The 25,530-nt window shown below is 45.8% G+C and overlaps 1 protein-coding gene across 1 annotated transcript in view; it reads right to left on the bottom strand.

Annotated features, from left to right (window-relative positions):
* Positions 1 to 1,610: 1,610 nt before the first annotated feature.
* The window catches only part of LOC143144004 (uncharacterized), a 62,402-nt gene continuing 38,482 nt past the window's right edge, over positions 1,611 to 25,530 (bottom strand). Inside the window, exons 2-10 of the mRNA XM_076305928.1 lie at positions 9,103 to 9,460; positions 8,308 to 8,592; positions 7,870 to 8,143; positions 7,402 to 7,606; positions 7,043 to 7,227; positions 6,374 to 6,569; positions 5,974 to 6,186; positions 5,328 to 5,558; positions 1,611 to 5,182 (exon numbers count right to left, since the gene is read on the bottom strand). Coding sequence (XP_076162043.1) covers positions 5,010 to 5,182; positions 5,328 to 5,558; positions 5,974 to 6,186; positions 6,374 to 6,569; positions 7,043 to 7,227; positions 7,402 to 7,606; positions 7,870 to 8,143; positions 8,308 to 8,592; positions 9,103 to 9,460 — 2,120 coding nt within the window. The 3' untranslated portion in view covers positions 1,611 to 5,009. The remainder of the gene's footprint in view (positions 5,183 to 5,327; positions 5,559 to 5,973; positions 6,187 to 6,373; positions 6,570 to 7,042; positions 7,228 to 7,401; positions 7,607 to 7,869; positions 8,144 to 8,307; positions 8,593 to 9,102; positions 9,461 to 25,530) is intronic.

Here is a 25,530-nt window from a genome sequence, read left to right as displayed (position 1 = left end):
CATCTTCTACGATACTCGAGATGAAAATTAATCTCCACGCGAGGAGAAAATTCTCGAGATCTCTTGTAATCGCGAAGGTGAATTTTATTGTCGTCGGTTTATAATTCTCGTATATTTATCTGTCAAGATGACTTACCAATTGAAAGGTTAACGGACTCCCAAACGAAACACAGTTTGCGTGACTCGACTGCTTCGACAAAAACGAAGCGGTTAGAACGTAATAGTCGGTTATTGTACAATTAAATCTCTACGTGTTCGTGGGATCGAATCACAAGTAAAAGTATGCGACCCTGGGGATATGCAGCATTCATGAATACGTTTTGTCACGTAAGGAGACACGCATATCGTTCGTCTCCTCTCATACTGAATACTCTGTCAAGGACGAATTACGTACGCAAAGCTTTCGGTATTGCGGACTTCGATCGAAAACACGAACAACGTTACGAGATACTTTTCCATAATACTTGAGATTCGCGAGCAGCAAGAACTACTATTCTTCCTCGCGTACGTCGAATAGATGTATTGTTTCAGTAATTTGTAAATCATCGTTGATCTTATCGGGAAATTAATATTGCGCAACAAAGCTACTGTGAGAAATACAAGATCTTTGAGCGTTATTGTAGTCGAGTACGTTCAATGATGTAGGATTTATATATAGGAAGCTTCTCATTGTTCGTCGCATTTATTTTCTTCGGAGACGTATATAACTTTTTCAACGACCCCACCATACTCGAAGTTACCTTGATAAATAATTTTACAATATTCACGAAGATCGACTCTCGTGGTTGATCCTTTCACTCTTGCGTCGTTAATCGCTCGAAAAAGTTCACATATCCGGGTTAACTGTACCATTTTTACGCGGTTTAATTGAGCGAGGCCGAGCACCGCTATTTTTGAAACTTCATTTAACAAGGAATACGTTAACGTTAACGATAACAGTATTCCGGTTTTCTCGTACGGTCGTTATCCACGGTTTACAAGAATGTGGGGTCAGTGGCTCTTTTTTGGACTCTGAAACGAAATGTTTATCGCGAGACGGACGTGCCAAAAGCTCGCGATTTAAAACGTAACGTCACGTTATGGAAAACAAAACTGTTCGGGACAATTTACGTATACGAACATTCAGAGAAATGTTTTGAAAGTTTGCCAAGTTACGAGTTATACAAAGATCGAATGGTTACATAAATATGCAATAAATGCGATCGATGTCTTGGATTCTGTAAAAAATACGCGACAGACCGTTTATATTTACGGCGAAGAAAATAACTGTTTTTTTCTCGAATGGTCTCTTTCTAATGCAAAAAATTAAGTCAAGGTTAGAATATTTATCGAGATTCATAAGATACGTAGAATGTAGTACATTTTTTAAACTAATGGGATAGAAATGCGTATACTTTTTTTACCAAGCTGCGAGAATATACAGAACGTATACTAATTTCTTAACTCGGTAGGATAGACAAAATTTAGATAATTTTATTAAGACCCTAGAACGAATAATCGTAGAACATTTAAGATAGTTGGGATCGTTGGAATACTTCGATCGGATTTTGGGACGTAACACGGTGTTTCGGTGTAACTTTCCAATTGGAAAAGATAGTCGAGCTTTTAAAAACAAATTTATTATTAAATGTACATCTTTATCTGATAACGGAGTATACGCGAATTACTCGCTTAAATACTACCTGTACAAAAACACGAAAACTCATCTCCATGTGCACAATAACTGTCGAAACCCGTTAAGCGTTTCGTTAGATAAATAGTTATACAAATGTTCGCCACTCTAATTGCCAACAACGAACGCAATACATATAAACATGTTTTTTTTCGTTGCACCGACGATGAAAACGTTCGAGAATCCGAGAGTGTGAACGATTCAACATATTCCGATAAACTTCGACGAACGTACAATGAATTTTTTTAACGATACGTATATTTTAAAACAGCGTGTCTGTACATCTCTACACAAAAAAAAGAAACACTTGAATAAATTAAAGGGAAAACGAAAGAAGATTTACAACGATGTTAGACAACGAAGGTATGGTTAAAGGACATCGATCGAATCGAACGTTGAATGCACGGTTGACAATTGATCAACCTCCGTCGTTTCACCGTTAACCGCGAAATATCGCACCGCTTTTGAGCGAGCAAACCTTTACAAATAAATAGCGGATCGACTTTACCAACGTCTGACTAAAGACAGGCACGTTCTCCTAGCCCGGACAACTATTTCCACGCGAGAACCTACTGTGCGGAGCTGCGAAGATGACTTCTGGGAGGAATCGTATTGGATTGAACGTCTTGGTCGCCCTTAGAAGACCTACGACCGAGCAAAAATCGCTCGACGCTGTCCACGTTCCCCTTAAGCACAGAACTATGTTCCCCTCGATCCAAGAGTCATCTTTCGAGCCTACAACTATACCTCGACGTTCTCGGAGTCACCCACCCTTCGAGCCAATCCAATGCGCGGATTCTCGACGATCGGTGGAAATCGATCGCCGAAATCTCGACATCCAAAGGACACGACAATCGAAGGGTTCATCGTCGACAATCTCGAGGAGAGAACGCTCCCGGTCGTCGTTCGAAACGGAATTCTTACGGTTACGCGTAAATAAATTACGGTACGGGTCTCGTAAGCGACACGCGTGAACGTTCGCACGTTGAGCCCGTGTGTCTCCGCTAACCGCGCGCGTCGCGTTCGCCGCGATTGAGTATTTCGTGTTTTAATGGTTTACGTCGAGCGAGCTCGGCGAAACGAACCAGACGGAGTCTATCTACAGAATGAAATTGTGGATCGCGACGGGGCGCATGCGCGTAACCCGCGGGGGTACGCGCATGCGCGGCGCCGCGATCCACGTACAGATCGAGCACTGAAGCGTTAATTGTGAGTTGCGAGTAACTGTAAGACGTATTCTCCATCCGTGATAAAAGAAATGGAGGGCACCATGAATATACGTACAACTATTGCGCGCGACGGTCGTGCACCGTCGCGACCGAGCGTCGTTCGACGTCACGACGTTCGCTCTCAAATATCGTTTTTGCGCGTGGAACGTATCGTTCGGGCGTTCGATTCGACGTTCCGGTCACGGGGGTGGCGAACCTGTTACGCGCGAACCGATGTCATTCGCTCAAATTCGTTTCTCGGTGTTCGAGAAACGCGACGTTCTTCGACGAGACACATCAGTAGGATTTTGTCGCGTGTACGATCTCTCGAGAGGACAAGATACGTCGCTCGCGAACACCCTCTACGAGGAACGTGATACACAAACTGGTGCAAAGTGTACAGTACGCGCGCGAGAAGATTGCACGAAGAGTTGCGGCGGATCGTGTTCGTTCGAGAGCAGATACAAAAATACTTTTCCCGCGTCTCGGACGACCCCTGAACGGACGAAACCCGCCGTACCTCCGAATGCATTTTCCTCGAGCGCGTACTGTACTCGCTGCGCCTGCAGAAGTGTCGTCACCTTGGATTTACAGCAACTGTGATCCAGAGAATTTTAGGAAGAATATTAACACGTAAATGTGAACGCGATACAGAAGAAGATTCACGATTCGCAGGATCGATTCTCGACGCGCGAAAATTACGGAGATGTGTTTCTTCGTTTGTGTAACATCGAACGTACGGTAGAAAGTGTCACCTTAATTAGTCGCGAATGAAACGTAGCTCGATGTTTCGAGGAAATTCTCGCGAACAGGTTCCCCGTCCCCGTTTCGGTCCGAATCGTTGTCCCCTACGGTCGGCTTGCTTCGAAAATTTCGAACACGAGCGAATAAATAGCGAATGGGACCGTGGATCGATCCGACGAACGAAACGTGCAGCTCGGCGTGCGTGTACGGTAAAGGCGAACTGTAACACGTTGACTGCCACGAGACTTCTTACCGTCTCACGTGGGCCGTGTACGCGTCGCTCGAGTTCACGAGCGACACGATCATCAACGCGGGGGGCTTTGGGGCCTAGGTTGAGGGGGACGGGAATCTCCTCGACGCCCCCGAATCGTATCTCTCGACGCTAAACTCTACGAATATTTTTTGTATTTTTTTTTTTCCCACCTTTTTTCCGTTTTGTTAACCACCAGTTTACAACGTATTAGGCAATGGCTAAGTTTACCCTAATCGATCTACTTGGAGAAGGCTGACAAGGACAAGAACGAAAGCCGCGCGTGCTCCGGTTACGGGCACGAATTTCCTCCCTAACTACGGCCACTTTAGGAATCTGGATGCGATCCCGCGAAGCGGCTCCGCGCCGTTTATCGGCGTTGTCCCGCTTCAAGCGGATCGTGCGGATCGAACGGATCGAGTTTCCTTAAACAGCGTTTCCCTAACGATATCGCTGCCCGATCGATCGCCTCACCCGGTGAAAGGTCTCGCGGAGCTCCTCTCCGAGCGCTACTTTTAACCCCGAAAACAATAACTACCCCCCTCTTGCGATTAATGTCACGTTGAACGTAACGACTATTTCTACATTATTTACAGAGTTACGAATGCCTGGTAACGTTCGCGCGTCCCAAAGCCAGGCCCGATTTGTTTCGCGCGATCGACGATTCGCCGCGAAACCGAGCGAATTGGGGGAGGACGAGGGCGGGCGGTGTTCATCGCGCGCACGCGCGCGCGCGCGCACGCGCGGAGTGTAGCACCCAGAACGAACAAATAAATATCGAACGTTTACCAGAGAAACGGAAAACGTCGTTACCGAGTTTACGAAATTCTCCTCGCGTCCGTTCGTTCGCTATCTCCGTCGCTTGTCCGTGCGCCACGTTTTCTTTTTTCTTCTTTTCTTTTTCTTTTTTTTTTCATTTTTCTTTTTACGGCAGGGGTAGGGACCACAGCTACGATATCTCTCCTCGTCCGTTTCGCGTGGTAAAGAACGCTCTTCGACGAACGACCCCCGACGAGTGTAAGATAACATTACGAAATGATTCGCTACGGCATACCGACTAATTTACAGGAATACGCTAACAATATCGTGCATGCTTTGGACCACCTCGATCGCTGAGCTCCGATCTCAGGATCGATCAGTGAAACGAGTCCAACGACAACGTTGGTGGCGTGATGGGCGGTAAATGATCCCCGCATCTGGGGAAATTCGGCGGTATCGGTGGCAGATCGGCGTGCGTGCCCACGTGCAGGATCAGGTTCATGCCGATGAGTATGTGGAAGAGGAAGTGGCAGTGGAACAACCAGTATCCTGTAAAGGGAGAGTAATTATACCATTTTTAGGCGCTCATTGGACTTTGGTTTCCGTAAACTCGAAGCGGTAATCGACTCTCGACAAAAGCTTTCCGCGAACGTTTCAGCGAGATAAAGGGAGAATGATCCTCGTGTCGGCTTACCGGGATTATCGGCACGGAATCGGAAAATCACGTAGCCGTTGTTCGGTACGGCGATGGTGTCCTTGGCAGGTGGCAAATTGAATTGACGATTAAGGAGACCCCTCTTGTCCAGATCCAGCGCGTGCTTCAGATTGATCTTTTTCACGTTCTTGTCCGGTGAGCGACCGATACCGATCACGTTGAAGGCGTATCCGTGCAAGTGGAATGGATGCGACAGATTCGGCTGTTGCACTGCGCGAAACGAATAACACAATCGTTCAGTTCGAAATGTCAGGTTTACGAACAGTAATCGTTATCGATTACTCGACCATTTCGAAATTTGCCGATCCATTATTCCGAATATACAAAACATTAGTAAATATCCGCAATATTGATTCAATGCTTAAGCACGTCCCTCTGGTACTCTGATAATTAAATTTCAAGACTTTCCAACGGTGATTCGAATTTTTCAATCGCCTACGATTTTCCTATTTCCAATTCGCTCGTGACGGTGTCGTGCAGTTGGGAAATCTACGAACGCGTTGTACTTTTCCGTGCAATTAAATTCAAGAATTATTCGAGAGAGCGTGTCAAAGACTTCTAGTACGCGTCCACATCGGTGATCGATGCGAAAGGATCGAGTATTGTACGTAGAAACGATACGCACCTTCGTCGACGAGGACCACTTCGACGACCGCGTTGTGCGGGATATCAACCTGGTGGGTGCACATGCAGTTGGCGCCGCAGTCGGCAGGTCTGTTGTCCCCGTTACAGAACTGCTCAGGGGGGATGTCGTCGATTTGCGAAAGCGGAGGCGCCGGCGGAAACGTGAACGAGATTTCATCGACGAGAGAAATTACGTGATCTCCGGTCGGTGCCACTGGAAGTACACGCGAAGTGACAAACGTTTCCACGGGACGTCGAGGGCCCGTTGAATTAGCCGATTCGTTGGTAACGAACGAACGACGCGTTGCACCGTACGCGAGAGAAAGAAACTGCGCTTAGACGAAGCCGAACGACGGTTTCCGAGCACGGTGACGAAGCTTTTAAAATCACCGGTTTCTTACCCAAGAATCGATTATACGTTTGCGGCTGGAATACTTCTTCCGGCCTGTAGAAGAGGAAACGGAACGGCAAGAATATTTTCACATCTGGTCGCTGCTGGAGAATACCTTGATCGACCTGACGGGCATTCTTCAACTGGTTCACGCAAACCGCGTCTTCGCGTTGACGACTGCATATAGCGTCCAGGGGATTCAGTACCTGAATACGAAATTTTTGTACCGGATGTCCTTCTTCGCTATAGGTAACGAAGAACGTCGATCGGATGCCGCGTTAACTGTAGCTGGCTCGTATTAATCGCGCGTGTTATATATACGAACGAAAGCTGGACAAAATTTATTCCATTTCTTTGGAATACTCTTTGATTTTTCTGCAATGCATCGTATGTTCGCGCGACTGTTACACTCACGCTTCGAGGAAACTCGAAAGCGCGAGAAATAATTTCAAAAATGACAGTCGTTCCCCAGTCGTGTCGGTTCGCGGCAGGCGGTTCGAAATAAATAAATTTGACCGAAATGCACTGAAACGATTCAGCGCAAAAACGATTTTCTGAAACGACAAAGTTATGGAATTTCGAACGTTTTCCCCCCGGAATAACCGAATTTCGCAAATCTTTTCTCCGGTCGTGTCGTTTCTCGGACATTGGGCTCGTAAAGGGAGAAAATCATACTTACGACACCCTGTGGAAGACCGAAATCGTAAGTCGGAGCGGTGGTGGTCGGTTGGTAAGGGCCACGGGCGTAACGCAATATAGCCAACTGTTGCGCGCGCGGGATACCGCATTCGCCGAGTGCACGAACTTGAATCCAATATGCACCGACCGGTTGATCCGCGTTTATAACGAAGTCGTATCGTTCGCCTGTAAATCACGGGTTAGCGTTTCACTTTTACGACGAACAATTAAAAACGCCGGCTATTTCGCGCTTTCCCTGCCGCGTAACGGCCAATAAAAATCGCTTGGCCAAAGAGAGAGAAGGAAAGAGAGAGAGAGAGAGAGATAGTGAGCGAGAGCGAGGGGGGATTGAAGATTTACCAGAGAACGAGATGATGGTGTCCACGTTGACTGGTTGCACCACCTCACCGTCCGTGGCGATCAGGGTGAGCGAGTGACCTTCGAATGTAATCTGAGATGGACAAACCGATCCGAAGGAATTGATCATTCGGAAACGATAACGGCGCCCGGGAGTTATAGTGTAGACCTCCAGGGGTGTGTTCGTCATGAAACCGGTGTTGGGATCCTACGGCACCAGAAACACGATCTTGGACTCTTGTATTGTTTATTGCTCGTGATCGTTGCAATTCGAGAATAATTTCTCACTAGAGAAATTGAAACCCAAGATATCGTAGGTAATTGGAACTTAAAATGCAGGGGAGATCCTAGTTTCCGATCGTAAAGAAACAGACAGAGAGAGAGAGCGAGAGAGAGAGAGTGTGGAAGAAAGAGGAGTGAAGAGCCGACGATGACGTTGCAAAGGGAAAGAAACCTTGTCGTATTTCATACCCTAAATTGTCCTTTTCCGTTGATCAAGACGCTTTCAGGCGCTTGTCCGGTGTTAACAGCGAGACGACCGGGGAAACGTTCGGCCGCAGTCTCGTGGAACCAATCGCTGAGTAGAATGACGTGAGTAGTCAGGTCGTAGTCGTAAAGGTGGCTGTTGGGATCCTTGCTCGGTGGTTGACGTATCACGATGCTCCCATAAAGACCGTCTATTTTCTGCAATCCGGTGTGAGCGTGCCAGAAATGTGTACCTTCGTTTTCAGCCATCCATTGATACCTGGTGTACAGACACACGGTGAACGTCGAGGTTACAATAACCCGAACGACGTCGTCGTAAATCATTCCGACTTAAGAGGAACATGGATCGCAACGATGAGAGAACGTGCAATTAGTTTACGTCGACCGTTCGAACACGACCAGATCGTTGTTACGGATAATTACCTGAACGTGCTACCCTCTTGAATGGGACACTGCGTGACAAACGGCGCACCGTCGTAATATTGTGTTCCCCTTTGCCATATACCGTGCCAATGAATGGTGACTTCCATGCCCTCGATGTGATTCTCCACGTCGACCACGACCTTGTCGCCCTGACACACCTGAATACTCGGCCCGGGTACCATTCGGTTCGTCGACAGAATGCCACGTTCCACACCGTCCGCCAAAACGCATTGGCAATCGCTCCAGACGACGTTGGTCGCATTCGGGGTGCAAATTTGACACGCGCTGCGAGTCGAGGAAAATTACGATACGCATTAACGGGATGCAACTTTGCCACTTGACTCGAACTTCTAGGATCTTTGATCAGTCCCGTACATTTATCTTTTTTTGTCCCCGCGCAGAAGATGAGTCGGTAAACTTGTAACTCGGTTAATTTTACTAGATGTACAATTATTTTACGACCGTCTCGGTTCGGTATCTACTCGATCGTACGAAAAGGAACTTCTAGGGGATGAAAAAGAACCGAGAAACGCGCAAGGTTGAACGGTTATTGGAGCTAGATATCGCATTGATAATTACAAACAGGGGATACTCGCACCCTCAGTACGGTGTAATATTCAAGGTCAAGTAGTATATCTACTAAACTCGCGTTTTTAACTTTACAGTACAACGAGAAGACCGAGCTGTCGATTACGAGGACTCCAAGGGGACGAAAAGGTTTCGAAGAGTACACAAGGTTATCGAAGCTGTCGGACCTAAGTGTCGCGTTTATAATTAGAAACAGGAGATACTCACGCCCCTAGCACGGTGTAATATTCAAGGGTGAAGTGATAGTAGCATATCCTGGGCGGTTCGTTCTCGCGACAAGCTCTAGCGCACTCGTCGGGCGAGGAAAGCGAGGGATTTCGGCGCAGTTCGGCAGTAGCGCGTTCGCTGTAATCCAGGGGTCTCAATCTCGGTGGTCTGACGGTCACACCTCTGCTACCGAGGTTATCGATACCACCGAAACCGCTACGGAACACGCCGGCGCTCGGATGAGTCTGTACCAGCCCGTGACTCGAAGGGAAGAAGTTTGCATCGTCGGTGAAAATGTTGCCTGTCTTGATAGTCGGAGTCCAGAAGGAAGATGCAATCGTCTGATCGGTGCCTACATCTGGAAAGAAGAAAAACCAGTTGAGCCGACGAAACACTTTGTAGCACAACTAGAGCTACATAGTGAACAACTTGTCGTACATGTATGGTTTACATTCACAGAAGCAGGTCACCCAAATACCTTTTCTATTTTTAACTACGGAAAAAATGTTCAGTGCTCAATTAGATCAGTTTGGGAAAATTCTTCGACCAATTGTAAATAGTATGTACTTTCTTTCAGGGTTTGAACACTCTTTACGATACGTGTAATATGTATTATTATTCGAGAAAGAGCAGTCAATATTTCTTTGAATTCCATTAGAATATTTTTTGTTCGAAGAAACACCCCCTCTCGTGGTACTTTCGCGGAATCGAATTGCCGTTAGAAATAATTTTGTACAATTTGTCGATTATTTCGAAACTTCTTTTGGAATTGGTTCGCGAAACTAACGTAATTGGTTCGCGAAACTAGTATCCGGACGAGTTGTTTTATTCGACGGTGCAATGATATATTATTAACAACGATCGTTTCGAACAAAAGTAAGGTAATCGATGGTATCGGATGAGTTATCGAACGGAAATGAGAAAATAACCGTTAAATAATACCGTCCTTGCGACGTAATGGACACGAGGTGTACAGAAATTCTGTAATCACCGACACATGACACAACGCGAAGAAGAAACCCGTGCATAAGAAACGTGTTTATACTTCTTCTTGACACCACGGTAAAAGAAAATGCAAGAAACGTTACGCCGGAACGACTATAAACTACAGTGTAGCGAAATTGGGCAATTAAACGTAGACAGAAGACATACTGCGTTATTTACCCAGTGAAAACGCATGATCTAGTATTCGAGAACTCGATGACCATAAATTACGCAACCCACCACAGTTCACCGAACGTTGCACGTACGATGGAAACGTAACGCATACAATGTAAGATCGATTGCCTCGATGGCAACCGCTTCAACGTGTTGAAACGCGTATTCGAAGAAAGTAGAGAACGAGCAAAAAGTTTCAAATGTTTTCGCCCATTTCTCATGCCCGGCGTAAAACTTCACGATCCGTGTTTACCTAGCGATTTAAAAGGAAAAATGGCCACGGTTAAAACTCTTAACCGTGGCTATGGAGTCGCGTAGCACGTTCGCGGATCTAAAAACGCCTGCTTATCTCGGACACGCTCGCTCGTTTTGCTACGAAAGTATGCGAAAGAATGCGATTCACCGGCTCGGAGAAATTGCTCGGGTTCGCGCGAATCCTTGGATCAAGGTAGCGGCCATCGTTGCTTTATTTTACGCGGTTGTCGCGAGATATTCGACACCACTGTTGCGCGACGAATTTTCGTATCGCGCTTGTGCTGATAGAAAAATTAAAAAAAAAAAGAGAAGCTCGTCGCGCTGGAAAACGAAGATAGTTAAACTTCTTCCACGGAGATAGTTAACGGTACCGTAAACAGCGGTTGGCGTGTTAATTATCACGATGGTCAGCCGCGATCATAAATGTGCTGGACGATGGAACTCGCCGCGCGAACAAAGTAATTCGATCGTCGCGCTCGCACTCTATATATTTCCACGCGCAGTATTTTCCCCTTAATTACCGCGATGTTCGAGTTATTTCTGCGAGCGGTTTTCACTACGCGTCGATGCCTCGGAATCGTTGGCCGCCGGTTAAAAAGCCAATTATGGAACTGGTCCGTATCGCAATCTACTTTCTTACATTTTTCCGTAGCTGGTGTTTCGACTCCGGTCCGATTTCATTTCGATTTCATCGCGGTTGCAGCGTCTTCGTGAAATAATATTTAAGATTAATCGTTATCCGTCCACGAGTGATTAACCGAGCGACAGAATTCGAAAAGAAACGATCGGGGGGTAACGTTTGGAAATTTTTGTCGAGAACGAGCGTGCAACTCTGTTCAATATTTATCCGTTATCGGAACTGTACGTCCATTAAATTTTACGAAAAACTTTTCGTTTAAGTGAAAGTTGTAGCCAATCGTGCACCACTCGGTCTATACTGGTGGAGCTGGTATTAAATAAACAAGTCATCCGAAACAAAAAAATCGAGGTTGCGTTTATCATCTGTATTCCGCAGTTATCGTTGAACGCATAGATTGCTTTCCGATCGAAAAACTATTCGCGTTACGCTCGAAAGTGTGCAAAATTGTCGAGTAAAAAATCCAGCACCGATACTAGGAATTGATTAAAAATTCACTGGCTCAATGACAGCGCTGCTGATGCAAATGAACGTAAATTATCGTAAAACTTGAATTTTACTTTATTCGTAGTTTCGTGTACTTTCACGGTATACGTAGACAATCGTTTGATAAAATCGCATACGCCGTCTGCGAACAAAATTTCAAACTGTTGAACTATTTCTTAGTCTATTTATAATTGCGATTCGTTGTACCCGTAACTCTACTCGAAGCACCATTAACGATGAAACGCGTAAAGATCTTAAAATTGAAATCCGTAACAGAAGAAATTCAACATCTACGTGGCAAATACGAAAAAAGATTAGAAAATCACGCAAGCAACTAACTACAGTTACTCGCTTCAATTTTCGGATACAAGAGTACATTTATGTTACTTGATTTATATGTTTGCAAATTATTGAAATATTTGTCCAGTTTTGTGTAATACCTGAACAGTTGTTTCGCAATTATACTGTAATAAAATATAAATGAAACGATAAACTTTCTTGCGTGTACTTTTTTGACTACGCTAACTTCGATTAAAATTTGTAATCTTAGGCATATTTGAGATAATTGTCATTCTTCTTTCGGTGGACATTCTAATTCTTCTTTTTATATGCAACAAATTTACTCGGAAAACTACGCGGAAAACATTCAAAGGAAAATTTTCCCCAAGAACGTACGTTATAAGTACTATAAAGAATGCTTCCTCGTCAGGTATCACGGACGCAAAATACTCCTCCATAAATTTACCAAATGTGTCTTCTGTGCAAATTGTAAAGTTCCATGAAAATGAAAAACGAAAAAATATTTTTGTGACCCGTCTCGTAACCACTTGGAAGCTGCGTCTACCCTCTTGCAGTTGCAAATCGCGTCCCGTTACTCAAGGGCCTCCGTGGAAGTCGCGTGCCTCGTAAAAAAGAAAAAAAAAACGATTTCCGTGGTCACCGGTGCAAATAAACGTGCAAATGCCGATCAATTTTCCGCGCGCGAACTGTCCGCGACTCGCGGCGTTTCGCAAAACCGGTTTTTGTCACGTGAAAAATCGCGTGCTCCTTCTCTCTCTTTCTCTCACGCGTGCGCGCGCGTGTGCGCGCGTGTGCGCGAAAAAAATCAGTCACGCTGGAATTTCGGATTGCGTAGCATTCTGAATCAGAAACGCGCTTGGAACTGCGCTGCGATCGCTAAACGAGAATGTCGATCCGCGCTAACGTTCTCCCGTTGAATTTCTGAAACTTCGCGCACTCGCCTCGCCATATTCGACGACCGTGTAGTTTCAACGATCGTATTTAATATTGATCGAAACTTCTTCGAATAGTTGGAAAACGATCGTCGGAGGAAGTACGCGAAAGTACTCGAGATAGCGAAATTTTTCGAAAAATCGAGCATCGCGAACCTCGAGTAATTAAGCACGAAGAAATTTATTCGAGATTATCGATGTTTTATCCAACGATACGATTCGTTTGCCATGGAACTGGAATCATAGACACCTTGGAATATATTTATTATTATTATTATTTTTCTTTGTATTTTATGAAACTGCACTACTGAACTTTACGAAAACAATTTTTCGAGTCCACACTGGAGAGTATTCGTATCGAGATTTATGTAAATTTGATCAACGAATAATACACTTGGCAATAAAATTTATGCACACTGGGTCGTGGAATTTATCCTTGAGAAATTTCAAATAGTGTATAAAAAGTGCATCATTTTATTTGAAAAAATATTAACAGACTCGAGCCTCGGTCAGTTGTACCGATCGTTCGACATGTCTTTCGAAATTTTTCGATGTAATTGTTAAAAGACGATAAGATGTTCCGTTTCTGTCGGACCACCCTGTATATTCCGTCCGTACTATTGCATTTTCAATTATGTTGATTTTTGTACCCCCGTATCGGTGTGGGAGTTGGATGCGACGAAGGAACGAGCCGATGCAAGAATTGCTTTTCAATATTTAACTACCCTGTACAACTATGGACACTATACATAAAGGGTTATAGTATTGTAATTCAGCATTCTATCCGGTCGCACGCCAGGCGGTCGGCCTCGTCCGCGACTGGCATAGGCGTGCATTATTTACGACCCTGCACCGAACGTACATCGTGACGTAAAAATTCTCCTCGGATGAATTATGCCGCTCGCTCGGTATGCGAACTTTTTGCTAGACAACCGTACTTAGAGAGCTTTCGAACAGCGTACACACGCTCGAGAAGCTTTTACACGTTTCCAAAGCGTAACTCGACTTTCGTTACGAGCGTTTCGAGCCCGCGAGAGCGAGAGTGCCGCGACTCGTTTCGACCGTACTTTGGTACATTATTGCTAAGCAAGTGGCGCTTGACGAAAAATTCGAATACTCGAAGGAAACGTTCGATACGATATTTTCGAGATTACTTAACGTGCGTAATTTGAATAATATAAAACATCGAATCGAATTTACGTTTTCGTTGAAAATAAGTCGAGGACACATTTTGATTTATTTCGCAGAGTTTGAGATTTGGCAATGTTTTCCCGTTATTAATCTTTTAGATTAGTTTCACCGAAAGTATTTGATCTCGGCATTGCATCAAGAGAACGAGTTGCATCGAAGATGAAAACGGTACGATAAAGCTGTTAATATTGATATTTAGATTCGAATACATTCTTTCGAAAACGTTATTACGATTTTCGAAAACCGTGTAAACGAATCTACATCCTCGACTTCTTTCGATTCTACCAGGAAGAGTTATTTACACGCTCGTTAACGTCACGCAACGTCCTGTGTATTAACAGGACGGAGAAACGTCGCGATCGAACGAACCGTAACTCACGAATCGAGAAGACGAAAACGGTTGGAAAATACAATCTCCGTGGACGTACAAGTATTCTAGAAATTTTATATCGCGTGGTACGTTTCCACGAGCCGTCGCCGATTTCCTCGAAATCGCTGACATTTCTCCGAGTCGTATGCAAATGATCGCGCGAGGCGATGCGTTTTGCAACGTTTCCGCGAAAAATTACAGGTCGACCGTTGGATCGTTAAAGAAATTTCTCCCGCGGACGATTGGCTCTTTGATACGGTCGAAACGGGCGATTCCAATACCTTCGTCGACGAACCGCTCGATTTCGCTGATTTTGAAGCCGCGTAAGGTAATCGAACGGTTCCGGATCGCGAGAAACGCAGACCGCGGCCAAGTGGAAACGCAATATTCAATAATTACCCTATTTCGCGCGGCTTTCCTTAAAGGGGTATTCTCCTTTCGTGGCCAGTTTCTCGGATGATACTAAGAATTTAATCCGAGAAAAAGTATAACGCCTAGGCGTCTGAAAGTTACAAAGTACATTCCAGATACGAGAAACTGTTCATACTTTTCCATCGACTCTACTACATCGAGCTACAATCATGGTACAAATTAATAACCTCGTGACGGTACATTTTTCTACATCTTTACGATTATTAAGTACAATAAGGTATAAATGACGATACGTATAAATGGCGGTGTACAGATTTAGGCGTTCGATCGAAAAACGATTCGTTGGACGTGAAATATTCCACGATTAAAATTGTTCATTTTTATAGACGAGATTGTTCGTCTTTCGTTCGTTGTACCAATCTTTCATCCGCATCGGGATTTCTTAGCGAGAGATAAAACGTTGGTCCATTGTTCGAAACTTTCGTCCGGGTAAAAATTTCTTATTAAGAGATAAAAGCGTTCTTTGGTTCGCAACTGGGATCTTTCGTCCGGTTAAAAATTTCGTCCATATATCTTCCAGTCTGGAATACTTCCCTGAAAGCATCGAGAGAGCGCGAGAGTCGCTGGACCATTTTCTTACCGATCGCGGATTCCACAGTCGGCGGAACAGAACGACTCGAGAAGAATCGTGTCGCAACGATATTTTAGCAATACAATGCACCGCGCTACAATAAGCTTCTGTCTATAAAGAAAGAATCCGGTGGATAAGATCGCGAGCAGAACGCGAACGTTTTTGCTTCCTATTCTAGCAGCAATTTCGTAAACTATCCCGGTTACCTAACCGCGTTAGCAAGAAAGGGATGCAGATTACAATTTATTGCTGGCAGGGATTCGGTAAATCTCTCGATTTCTGCCGCGGTCGAACGCGGAAACTTTTATATCCGCCCCGCGATGCACGCCGCGCACAGTAGCCGGTGCCCCGTGTTCGCCGATTTACTTCCTTGATTTAGTATCGTGCCGGCACGGCGGCTCGAGGCCGGTTAACAATGCGATCATTTTCCAACGGAAAGTACACCGTACGCGGATGAACGTGTCAGACACGGTACGCCCGAGATGTAATAAAACACCGAATCACCAGTACCCGCCTCATCGAATCGAAAGGTTGTGCATCGTTGTAACTCGTGTACCAAAGGTGTTCCAGAGATAAGCGAACTTCGAGAACGCGTTCGTTGGAAGAAGAAAAATTCGATCGAACGTTTCGAGAAACCTTTTCAGGGTATTCGAACGTTTACGGTAGAAATAGAATTTGCGAAAGGTACACCGGAGATTCGATCTTCGTTTTCTTTTCCAATTTATTTCGACTTAACGACTATTCGATAAAATGTCTGTTCCACGGGGTGTTTTGGTAGTATATGTACTTCGAGAGTGTGTTCCTGGGAAGAAAACAGTTCGTACTTCTGAGAAACATTTCCAGGAAACTTGTTCAAGATGTTGAAACGTTCGTTAACGGTTGCAATGAAATATAGGAAAAATGCAGCAAAGTTTCGATCTCGAGCGATCGATCCGTCCTCCCCCTTTTGCTTTCCAATTTATTTCGTGGCAGCGAGTACTCCTACCGTTTATTGGCATGGAAAGAACGATGTCAAGCACTCGTGTCCCTAACCTTGCCCAGCCGTTCTTGAAACGCTGAAACCGCAGACAAAAAGCGCGACACGGAGAAACGTATCTCCGGGATCGTACGATCCGTTCCCACAGTCAAGGTGAGTAAAATCTATTTCGGGACTGGCATTTCTGGAACACCGTGTGCATCAAAAGGTAAGATTACCGTTCGAGCCGCACCGTATCGCAAACGGCGATGCACAACTAATACGAGCGAATATGCGAAGACATCCACGAAGGGTAAAAGTAGAAAGCGTGAATAATTCGCGTAGACAATGATCTTTCGAATCGGATTCCGACGGACTCTGGGAATGTCGAGTTAGGTAGAAAAGGGAGGAAAAGAAAAAGAAAGAAACGGAGAAAAAGAATCGAGAGGAAGGCGTCGAGGAAACGTCGCGTCGGGACGTCCAGCCGTCGCTCTTCCAGGCCTGTATTTAACAGCTCGCGGTTAGAAACGGTCGAACGACTCGTCCAGCGTCGCGTCCACCACTTTCACCGTATTTTTGCTCTTTTCCTTCCAACGACAGATCTCCGGTCGATGTGTCATCATCCGGTCGTCCGATCGTGTCGCGTTTCGGTTGTGCAATTTTCATAGTTTTACGTAACCTCCTACCCCTCCGGCAACGGGAAAACGAGGATTTACGTAACCCGATCGAACCGTCCTGGGCCAAGACTAGAGAGTCCACCTACGAATGGAAATCGTCACGCGGATGCTCTTTACGATGACAGTACGATGAAGCAACAACGGTGGTGGTCGAACGCGCTCGCGAACAATCGCGAGCGTGTTCAATGGGAGCAATTTCTTCGAACCTGGAGAACGGACAACGGACGTCGCGAAGACACGCGTCGCGCAAGAGAACGTGGACAACAGCGGGGAAAACGGAACCGCGTCTCGTCTACGACGAGGTACGAGCTCCACCAGCATCTGGGACTCGGTTCGTACGAGAGAGTAAACGATGGTCGCGTTCCAGTCACCGACTCGCTTTGTATTACTTTTCCTCGAGGACAGCGACCACGATCGGACACGGTTCGCTGCTCTTGACACCGAGTGTTTCCGTGGCTCTGTTCCACGGCTCTCTCAATTTTCTCGCTAGAGGGTAAGAAAACCTCGCAACGGAAGGGTAAATTACATCTAGAGGGGTCGTTCGGGAAGGTTACAAGTTCGTTACTCTCGATACCGAGAATTTGTTCCGTGTCTCTTTTTACTGTTTTCCGGTAGAGGATAGAAGATCGGAACAAGAGGTTGATTTACACCCAGACGTCTCAAAGCTCTCCGAAACAACGTGCTCGTCGTTATCGCACCCTTCCCTCACCGGCTAAAGTTCTCTAAGAATCTTTTAAATCCACTCGACCTCGAAGCGTGCAAATCGATCGCAAAGAAGTCCCGAAGCTCGAGAAGTGCTCGAGCTGCTACCGTTTCGAAAAAAAGGAAGGTACCTTATCGAAGTAATCGCAAGTCATCGCGAAGAAGGGAACATTGACCGAATTATTTCCTCGTCGGGGCTGTGAGTACGTCGCTGAAAATTTCGTCTCGTAATTCACGTATCGAAGCGTTTATCGGACCATCCGCGTCACGTTGCGAGTGTTGCGCAAGAGTGGGTTAACGGACAGATAAAAACCCGGGGCTCTTAAAACCGAAGCCAAGGGAAAATGTTTCGTCTCGCGACGAGGTGTCTTTAAAAACGAAAGCTCGCCATTGTGCTCCGATTTCGTGCGGTCTCGGGACCCGAGGAACCGATTCTCGTGAGATCGATCGAGAAGGTGCGGCTGCCGCGCTTTCTTTAATCCCTCGTTCTTCGTACGTCGGTCCAATGTCGCGCATAATGACGCGCGCCGCGTAGAATGCAACGCGTCGTTATGTTTACGGTGCGTTCGGTGTACGTCGGAGTTCTCGCACGGCGAAAGCTCGACGTCTTTCGTGTAGATGTCTTTTCGTCGGCCCTCGAAGTCGCCTCGAGTCAATTTGCGCCATTCACTCGCACCAGTGCCTTTTTTCATCGAGCAATCATCGTCCCCGATGTTTTGGGAGCGGCACTCCGCCGAAACTCTCGTTCAACGTCGTCGATTATCCACCTTCCACGCACGTAGTCACGTACGTACTCGAAACTCGCGACTCAATTTGCTCTTTGTTCCTATTCGGAGCGATCGATCGATCGGTTTCGCACGCCCAACGGCTGAGAAGTATCCTTCGAGGTAACGAACAGAGACCGTGTCCCGAACCGGGACGATGGAAACGGGACCGCTAAATGTCAGGCCTTCGTCGTTACTCGTGTCACGAGTCGAAGTTTGTCCTTTCATTCGTACGCGATTGAACTTTCGATCGATACCCGAACCGACGCGAGAATGTCGATGCGTGGAGAACGATTACTTAGGACCTAAATGTCTCCTGGAACGAATCTGTCTTCGGAACTGTCTACGCGGACAATTGGGAAAACTTCGTGAAACTATTCGCCGGAGTACCATAGAAATACGCTCGACCATTATTCGCTGCGAGAATCTTGAAAGTTGGCGGCGAACACCGATCACGGACCGTAGCTAGCGTTCATTGGCGACAGTGGAGTTAAAAGTATTATATAATAGAACAGTTTTGACAAAAACGATGGTAAGATGTCTTCGTGAAACCGATTTTTCTTACTTTCGATTGCGATTCGAGTGTTTTGCTTCATCGTTATTTCGTTGGAGATATACGACGGTAGATCGAAATGTAAAGTTTACTTATAATAATTTTTCGCATTCCGGGGGAAATTTAATTTTCCCGTGCGACAGCACGATTCGGGTAACGTGATTTCCAGATGAAATCAAGCTTCCGATGCAGTTTCGATATTTGTAAAACCCGTGTATAAATTAACGAATAGAATGTAAGTACCTTCTTGAAATATCAAGAACAACAGCCTAACATCTCGTCGATAACCGACGGCTACCCGTTTTCGTTTATTGGCACACTCAACGGTTCATTAGTAAAACGTGATAAATCTTTGCAATGCGTGTAAAAATGTGTAGCTTGATTTTCCTACGTGTTGCGATGAAAAAATATTTAAACGCTTTCAACGTCCCTCGAGGATGATTAAGTCTTTGTGGAAAGTGGAAAGCGTACCGAAAACCGCGCTCGTTGTGCTCAAGGACGAATAATAATTCTTGCTACAATGTTGAACTCCCGTTATTTTAAATTCGGACGATCGATCGTACGATAACAACAGTCCGTTACGCGATATCGATCGTGCGTATACACACATCGTGGATAATTGCGATTTATTCGCAAATATTTTCACCCGATGCGATAATCTCGCGTGTCGCGGTAGCGCGTAAACAACTGCTCGACGAATATGTTTACGAAGTCACGAGTGTACGAGGAAGTGAGAGCCACCGGAATCCGAACTCGTTGCGTGACGTTATTACGGCCTTAGTTTTATTCCGGGCGGATAACGATCGCGAAAATTATTTCCCGAGCAATTAGACGGTTAAATTATTATTTACCTTGTGACGCAACCGGGTGTATTTTCGTGCGTTCCGCGAACGAACGACAACGAAAGAAACACTGGTCGTGTGGAAGCGTTTTCACGGGACGCGTAACAGGCGAGCGACGAACCGAAACGATAATTGACGAAGTTTCGGGCTAACGAAGCGCGCACGGATTCGTTCTGCAGACACGTCGTTAAAGTTATTTGCGCCGTGGGAGTCGCGAGATTACGCTCGGGATTCGTTCGTTTCTCGAAAGTTCAAACAAAAGGTAAAGTTCAAATAAAAGTACAATCGTAACTGGATGGTATCGACTCGAGTCGCGTTTAATGTTGCGCCTTGATCGTGGCGTCGCGTCCTCGTTGTCGACGACCGATTCAACGAAATGTCAAAGTGATTAGGAAGGTGCGCAGAAGGACTGCGAGAACGATTAAAATAGAAATCGTGAAAATTATTTTGCGCTCGCTACTGGTGTTCGTCGATCGATGGAGAACCTTTACGTTCCAAGATCGAGGAAAAAGGCTACTTACGAAAATAATAGCGATCGTCGATACCGCTGAACCATTGCACCCTCGAGCCGATCGTCCAAGTCGTACATATTTGTGTAACGTAGATTTTGTACGATTTTGTATAGATAATTACAGTGTTGCGTCACGATCGATTTAAGCGTATATCGTGGTTACGTAACAGGGTTTACGTTGCATCGATGAGAACGTTGTTTTCGAGACAATCGTCGGAGTATTCGGAATGTATTTATATTTTCAAGGACTTGGGTACGGCTGGAAAATATCAGCCAACTTCCCTGGGAAAGAGTACAACCGTACCACACTTAATGGCACTTGTATTGTAGGCCCACACGCAGCGAGTAGACTTATGGCACTGTCGCGGGACGATTTCCTCGAACGAAAGGTTACCTTTGCTACCTTTGTAACCTTCTCAGAGAACGTTTCGTTCGATCTTGTAGATGTTACGCCACGAGGAGACCGTCCCAATTTTCATTGGTCTCAACGTATTCGTACTTCGATGTGCGTTCACACCCGGATAATAACAGGGAACTTGAACTCGATCGGGACGAGTTTAACGAAACAGGATTAAAATACCTCGAGAGTTAAATCGAGACACGTAATATCTTGGAAGTTAAACTACGACGCGTTAGAATACCTTGAAAGTACAACCACGGTGCAATTGAGAGTTCAACTACGGCACATTTGAACACCTCGAGAGTTCAATTACGGCATATTGAAATATCTTGGAAGCTGAACCACGGCTCATAAGTGTACTTTAAGAGGTCAACTACGGTACATTAAATGCTAACACGATAATCAGTATATACTAAGATTGTGCACGTACTCAAGGGAAATGCGTAGAGCTAATAATAAGTAAATGCACCAACGCTTCAACATCCGAGGAGCCCGAGAAAGTCGTTCCCTCGAGAATAATTGCATATTCGAGCGATCGAATCGAGTCGAAACGTCCTCGATCTCCTGGAAGTGTTCGAAAGAAAAGAATCAATATTACTAATATTAACTAATGACCAATATCTTCCAGGATCGTGTCCCCTCTACGAATCTCTTGTTCCTCGAGAATTGAAAAAAAAGAAGAGAAAAGAGCACGTGCAACGATGAAATGCGCAAAAAGTGCACGTGCATCTTCGTACCGATACCGTGCACGAGTGTACTCGCGGGAACGATGATGCTGTGTGTTACAGAACGGGGCACGAGATAGAAAGTGCGATGATCCGCGAATGAACTTGGCCTTGTCCTTGTCCTCGTCTCATCTTACGGAACGCTCGAGCGTTTCTCGCTTGTGTAAAAGCGAGGTATTGTGCAAACACCGGGAGAGCGTCGCTGCCAGAAGGTGAAGGGAAGGTGCACCGAGTGTTGCATCGTGGTTCCCGGGTAACGATGCCGCATAAACACCGCTTCGATTGCGCTAATGAATGTAATAACGGTCCACTCGAACGGAAGCTTTCCAGTCACCGGATTACGTTTAGATCGGTGACCGCGTGTCCGGTGCACGCGCCTACGAAATCGCGGCGCGTAGATTTCGACGATATTTATAACTCCGTTTCTGCTCAACAATTTCTCTTCGTTCGCACAGAACCGATCATTTGCGTGATTTATACGCCCGACGTGATTTTTAACATCGATCGATCCGCTTAACAAATGATCCAGTTCTGCAGCTTCGTTTAAAGTGCTTCAGTTTTTAAACAGCGAGTGCGTCCCATTTATCACTCGTTACTCCACTTTTGTTTTTCACGCCGTAATGCCTATCTCTTTGACCAGTCGGATAAGTGTATCGCGGTGCAATCGAGCTCGTATTATCTTCAACTTTGTTTCGTCTATTCTAATGCTCGGGTTGCAAAATTTTTAACCTCGTTATCGTTCACGGATATTACACTCGGAAAGGAACGGTTCGTCGACGAGTCGGATCACCGAATCTATTCGACGAATCGAAGATTCGACGGTCGATTCTCTTCCGTAAAATATTTGTCGAATCTACGTCTAGCTTTGGAAAAATAATTTAGAGCCATTGTTCTCGAATGTTTTTTCGTTTTTATTTTAGGGATCGTTTTCTGCTTGTATCCGTTGGCCCAATTGCAGTTTATTGTACGTTTGGGCGGATGGTTGGTAATTGTACACCAACGGTACAAGTTGGCACTTAAGTATACACTTGGATTCACATTCAATTCATTCTGGGACGAAGAGTCACTTTCTTCTCCGCTTTACCACGAATTACAGAGGATACTGTTTCTTTCTTTTCTTTTTTTCTTCCGTTGAATACACCTTGAAGAATTTATCGGGCTGTCTCTTTGAAAACATTCCGTTCCTGCATTTACGACGTATCGTCCCGTTAATGGGACGTCCTACGCGGAACGGTACACGCGTTTAAATGGTCAACGTTCTTGTCATAAATACACGTCGCGAACGAGGCTATCGCCGAGTGCTCAGGGGGGTATTCTTATTCGCAAGCGGAAATGGACGTACCTTTTAGTAGCGTTTGCGGATGATTTCAAATTTTCATTACTCGGTTGTACAAAAATCTCCAAAAGGTATGAAACTCGTATACTTTACTCCTGTAACTTTATAGTACAATGAGAGTACTACAGAAATACAAGATCGTTGCATGTATCGTAACAGCTTCGATCATAGAGAAACGATGTATTACGAGATGGCTGGAAAAAGACCCAAGGAACGCACCAGGATCGATACGAGTGCGACAAACTGGGACAAACGGTGCAAGTCGAAACGAAAACGGTGTAAAAATTTCCTTTCGGATGGAAGAGAAGAGATGGGAAGAAAAGAAATTGCGAGGAGAGCGAACGAGAGTCTCTTTTGGAATTTACATACGAGAATACCCACTTGAATTAACGACTCGTTGCAACGGATACGAGTGAAAGGCTGATCCAGGCTGACGGCACGCCGGAAATGCGCGCGCTTTCCTCGAATTTCACGGCCGATCCTGTCGTTAAAATCGCCCCACTAACGATCCAAGATCGCGCTGCTCCCTTTAATTCTCCGTGAGGTTCACGCTTCGTCGAGCGATCCGCGCAGAAAGGAGAAATATACTTACTTTCGTTGGCAAACCTTCCATGAAATTACCGGCTCCACCTACGACTGTCTTATCTCCGTCCTCTCGTTTTCTACTTATCGTTGAACAAATTTTTCGACTTTCTCCGGTGTCTGCTAAAACCCCAACCCCTTCCCGCGAGCACGTTTCTCCCCGGCCCGGATCAACAGGATACGCGGAATACGCGCTTACGTTTACGCGCTTACGCGTGACGAAACTGGTTCCGCGCGAGATCGGTGGCCTTTCCTCGTGTCTATAAAAGTCATTGAAAAATCAGCCTCCCCCCTCCTCCTGTATCTCGCACCTACACACGTCCTCCCGATGATTTCCCTCTCGAGAGTCTCGAAACGCTCGTGTACACACCTAAAGGAAAAGAAACCAGGTTTACGCGACAGGTGTATATTTACGCCGCTTCTCGCGGCACTTTTATCCCAGGCAACGACGTCACGAACGATATCCAGGTCGATCGTGCGTTTATTTATCATTGTTACCACCGGCGGATAAATTTCGAATCTTGGCTCGCGATCGATGTTCGAGGTCCTGTCAATTATCCTCGACGAGAAAGCGGGCAATTAACACCGCGGGCGAGATTAAACGCTATTAACGACGCGCGAAATTCTCGTTCGGCGCGGTAAATATTCGACGTAATTTCACGCGCGATCGCTGTCGTTCGTTGAGTTTCGTTTTGTCGAAGAGAAAAAAAAGAAAATCGCACCGCCGGAGATATTACTGTAATTTTCCCGTCCGGAATCACACGTCTCGTGGGCGTAGACCGATTTTATCGTTAAATGTGTCTACCCGATTACCATAAAACGTTTTATTCGCGCCGCGTACGTAAATCATATTTTTCGATTCGCGTTCGCAGATTCGCGCGCGTGTGTCTAGGCCGTTGATTCTCGACGGGAGAGCTCGTTCCCTTTCTCCCATCCGTGTTTTTCCTTCCGTCTGTCAGCCCGGTAAAAATGGACGGCCGGTTGGTTCGTGATTCGCGGTTTATTTTCGCGGAACGAGGCCCGAGAAACACGCGAATCACGATTACGGGCAACGATACCGTGCGTCCGCGATCCTTCGCGGACGTCGTTCAACGGGCGAGATCGATCTCCCCTGTGTCGGTGCATCTTTGGCGTTATGCAAAGACGAAACCGGGTTCGTAATTTCGCGCGGGAAAGGTTACGTTGCGCTGCGAGGTTATACAACCGGAGTTGGTTGGATCTACGTTGAAACGCTCTCGATTTGTTCGTTTTCGGAGAGCCTCGTATCCGCGAAGATGAAAAACGATAAGTGTGCAATCGATCGATAAGAAAGTTGAAATTTTCTCTCGTCGAGATTACCATCTTCGAAACGTCGGTGAAACGATCGAGCAGCTGCTTTTGAAGTTTTTACACGGGTAGCCGCACTGTTTGGACGTTGCGCGCGGTAGATGTGCCCCGAGGAGAAAGAAAGATCTTTCGTTGATACCAAGTTGGTAAGTAGAATGTGGTCACCGGCTTTACGAAGGCTGACTAAAACGTCTGACCCAGCACGACTCGCATTTTCTTCCTGGACCGATCGTTCTTTCTAGAACGCGCTACCACTCGTGAATACGTTATACCTCGTTCCTTTTCCACATTTGTAACGTGTTTACGCACGGAATGCGTTCAACGAGGCCGAGGCACTACGCGTTTCGTTCTATTCCGAGCGCGAACACGATTATCGATTATCGGCACGCGTTCGCACAAAAGGTGTTACCGATAACAATTGCGTTTTTTTCTTCGAATTTACGTAACCGTGCTCGTGGAGCGATTTCGATCGCAAAAAGTGTCCATTGAAACGTAACTTTTACAAATCCTTGCGCCGTGGTCGGATTTATCGAACGTCGAGTAGCCGAGAAAAATTAGTTACCGAGGAAACCTTGATCGCGCTACACCGTTTTTCCGAAGCAACCGTGGGAAGAATACGAATAAAAGAAAAATGAGAGCGTTGGGTAATGTTATCGTAACACAATTCGCGTCTCTTCGTCGGGTAAATTTTTATTAAAATTCACGGATCCGTTCCGATGGTGG

Source organism: Ptiloglossa arizonensis, chromosome 3 (assembly GCF_051014685.1).
Source record: "Ptiloglossa arizonensis isolate GNS036 chromosome 3, iyPtiAriz1_principal, whole genome shotgun sequence".
Taxonomy (NCBI): Eukaryota; Metazoa; Arthropoda; class Insecta; order Hymenoptera; family Colletidae; genus Ptiloglossa; species Ptiloglossa arizonensis.
This window is presented reverse-complemented; position numbering and strand designations above follow the sequence as displayed.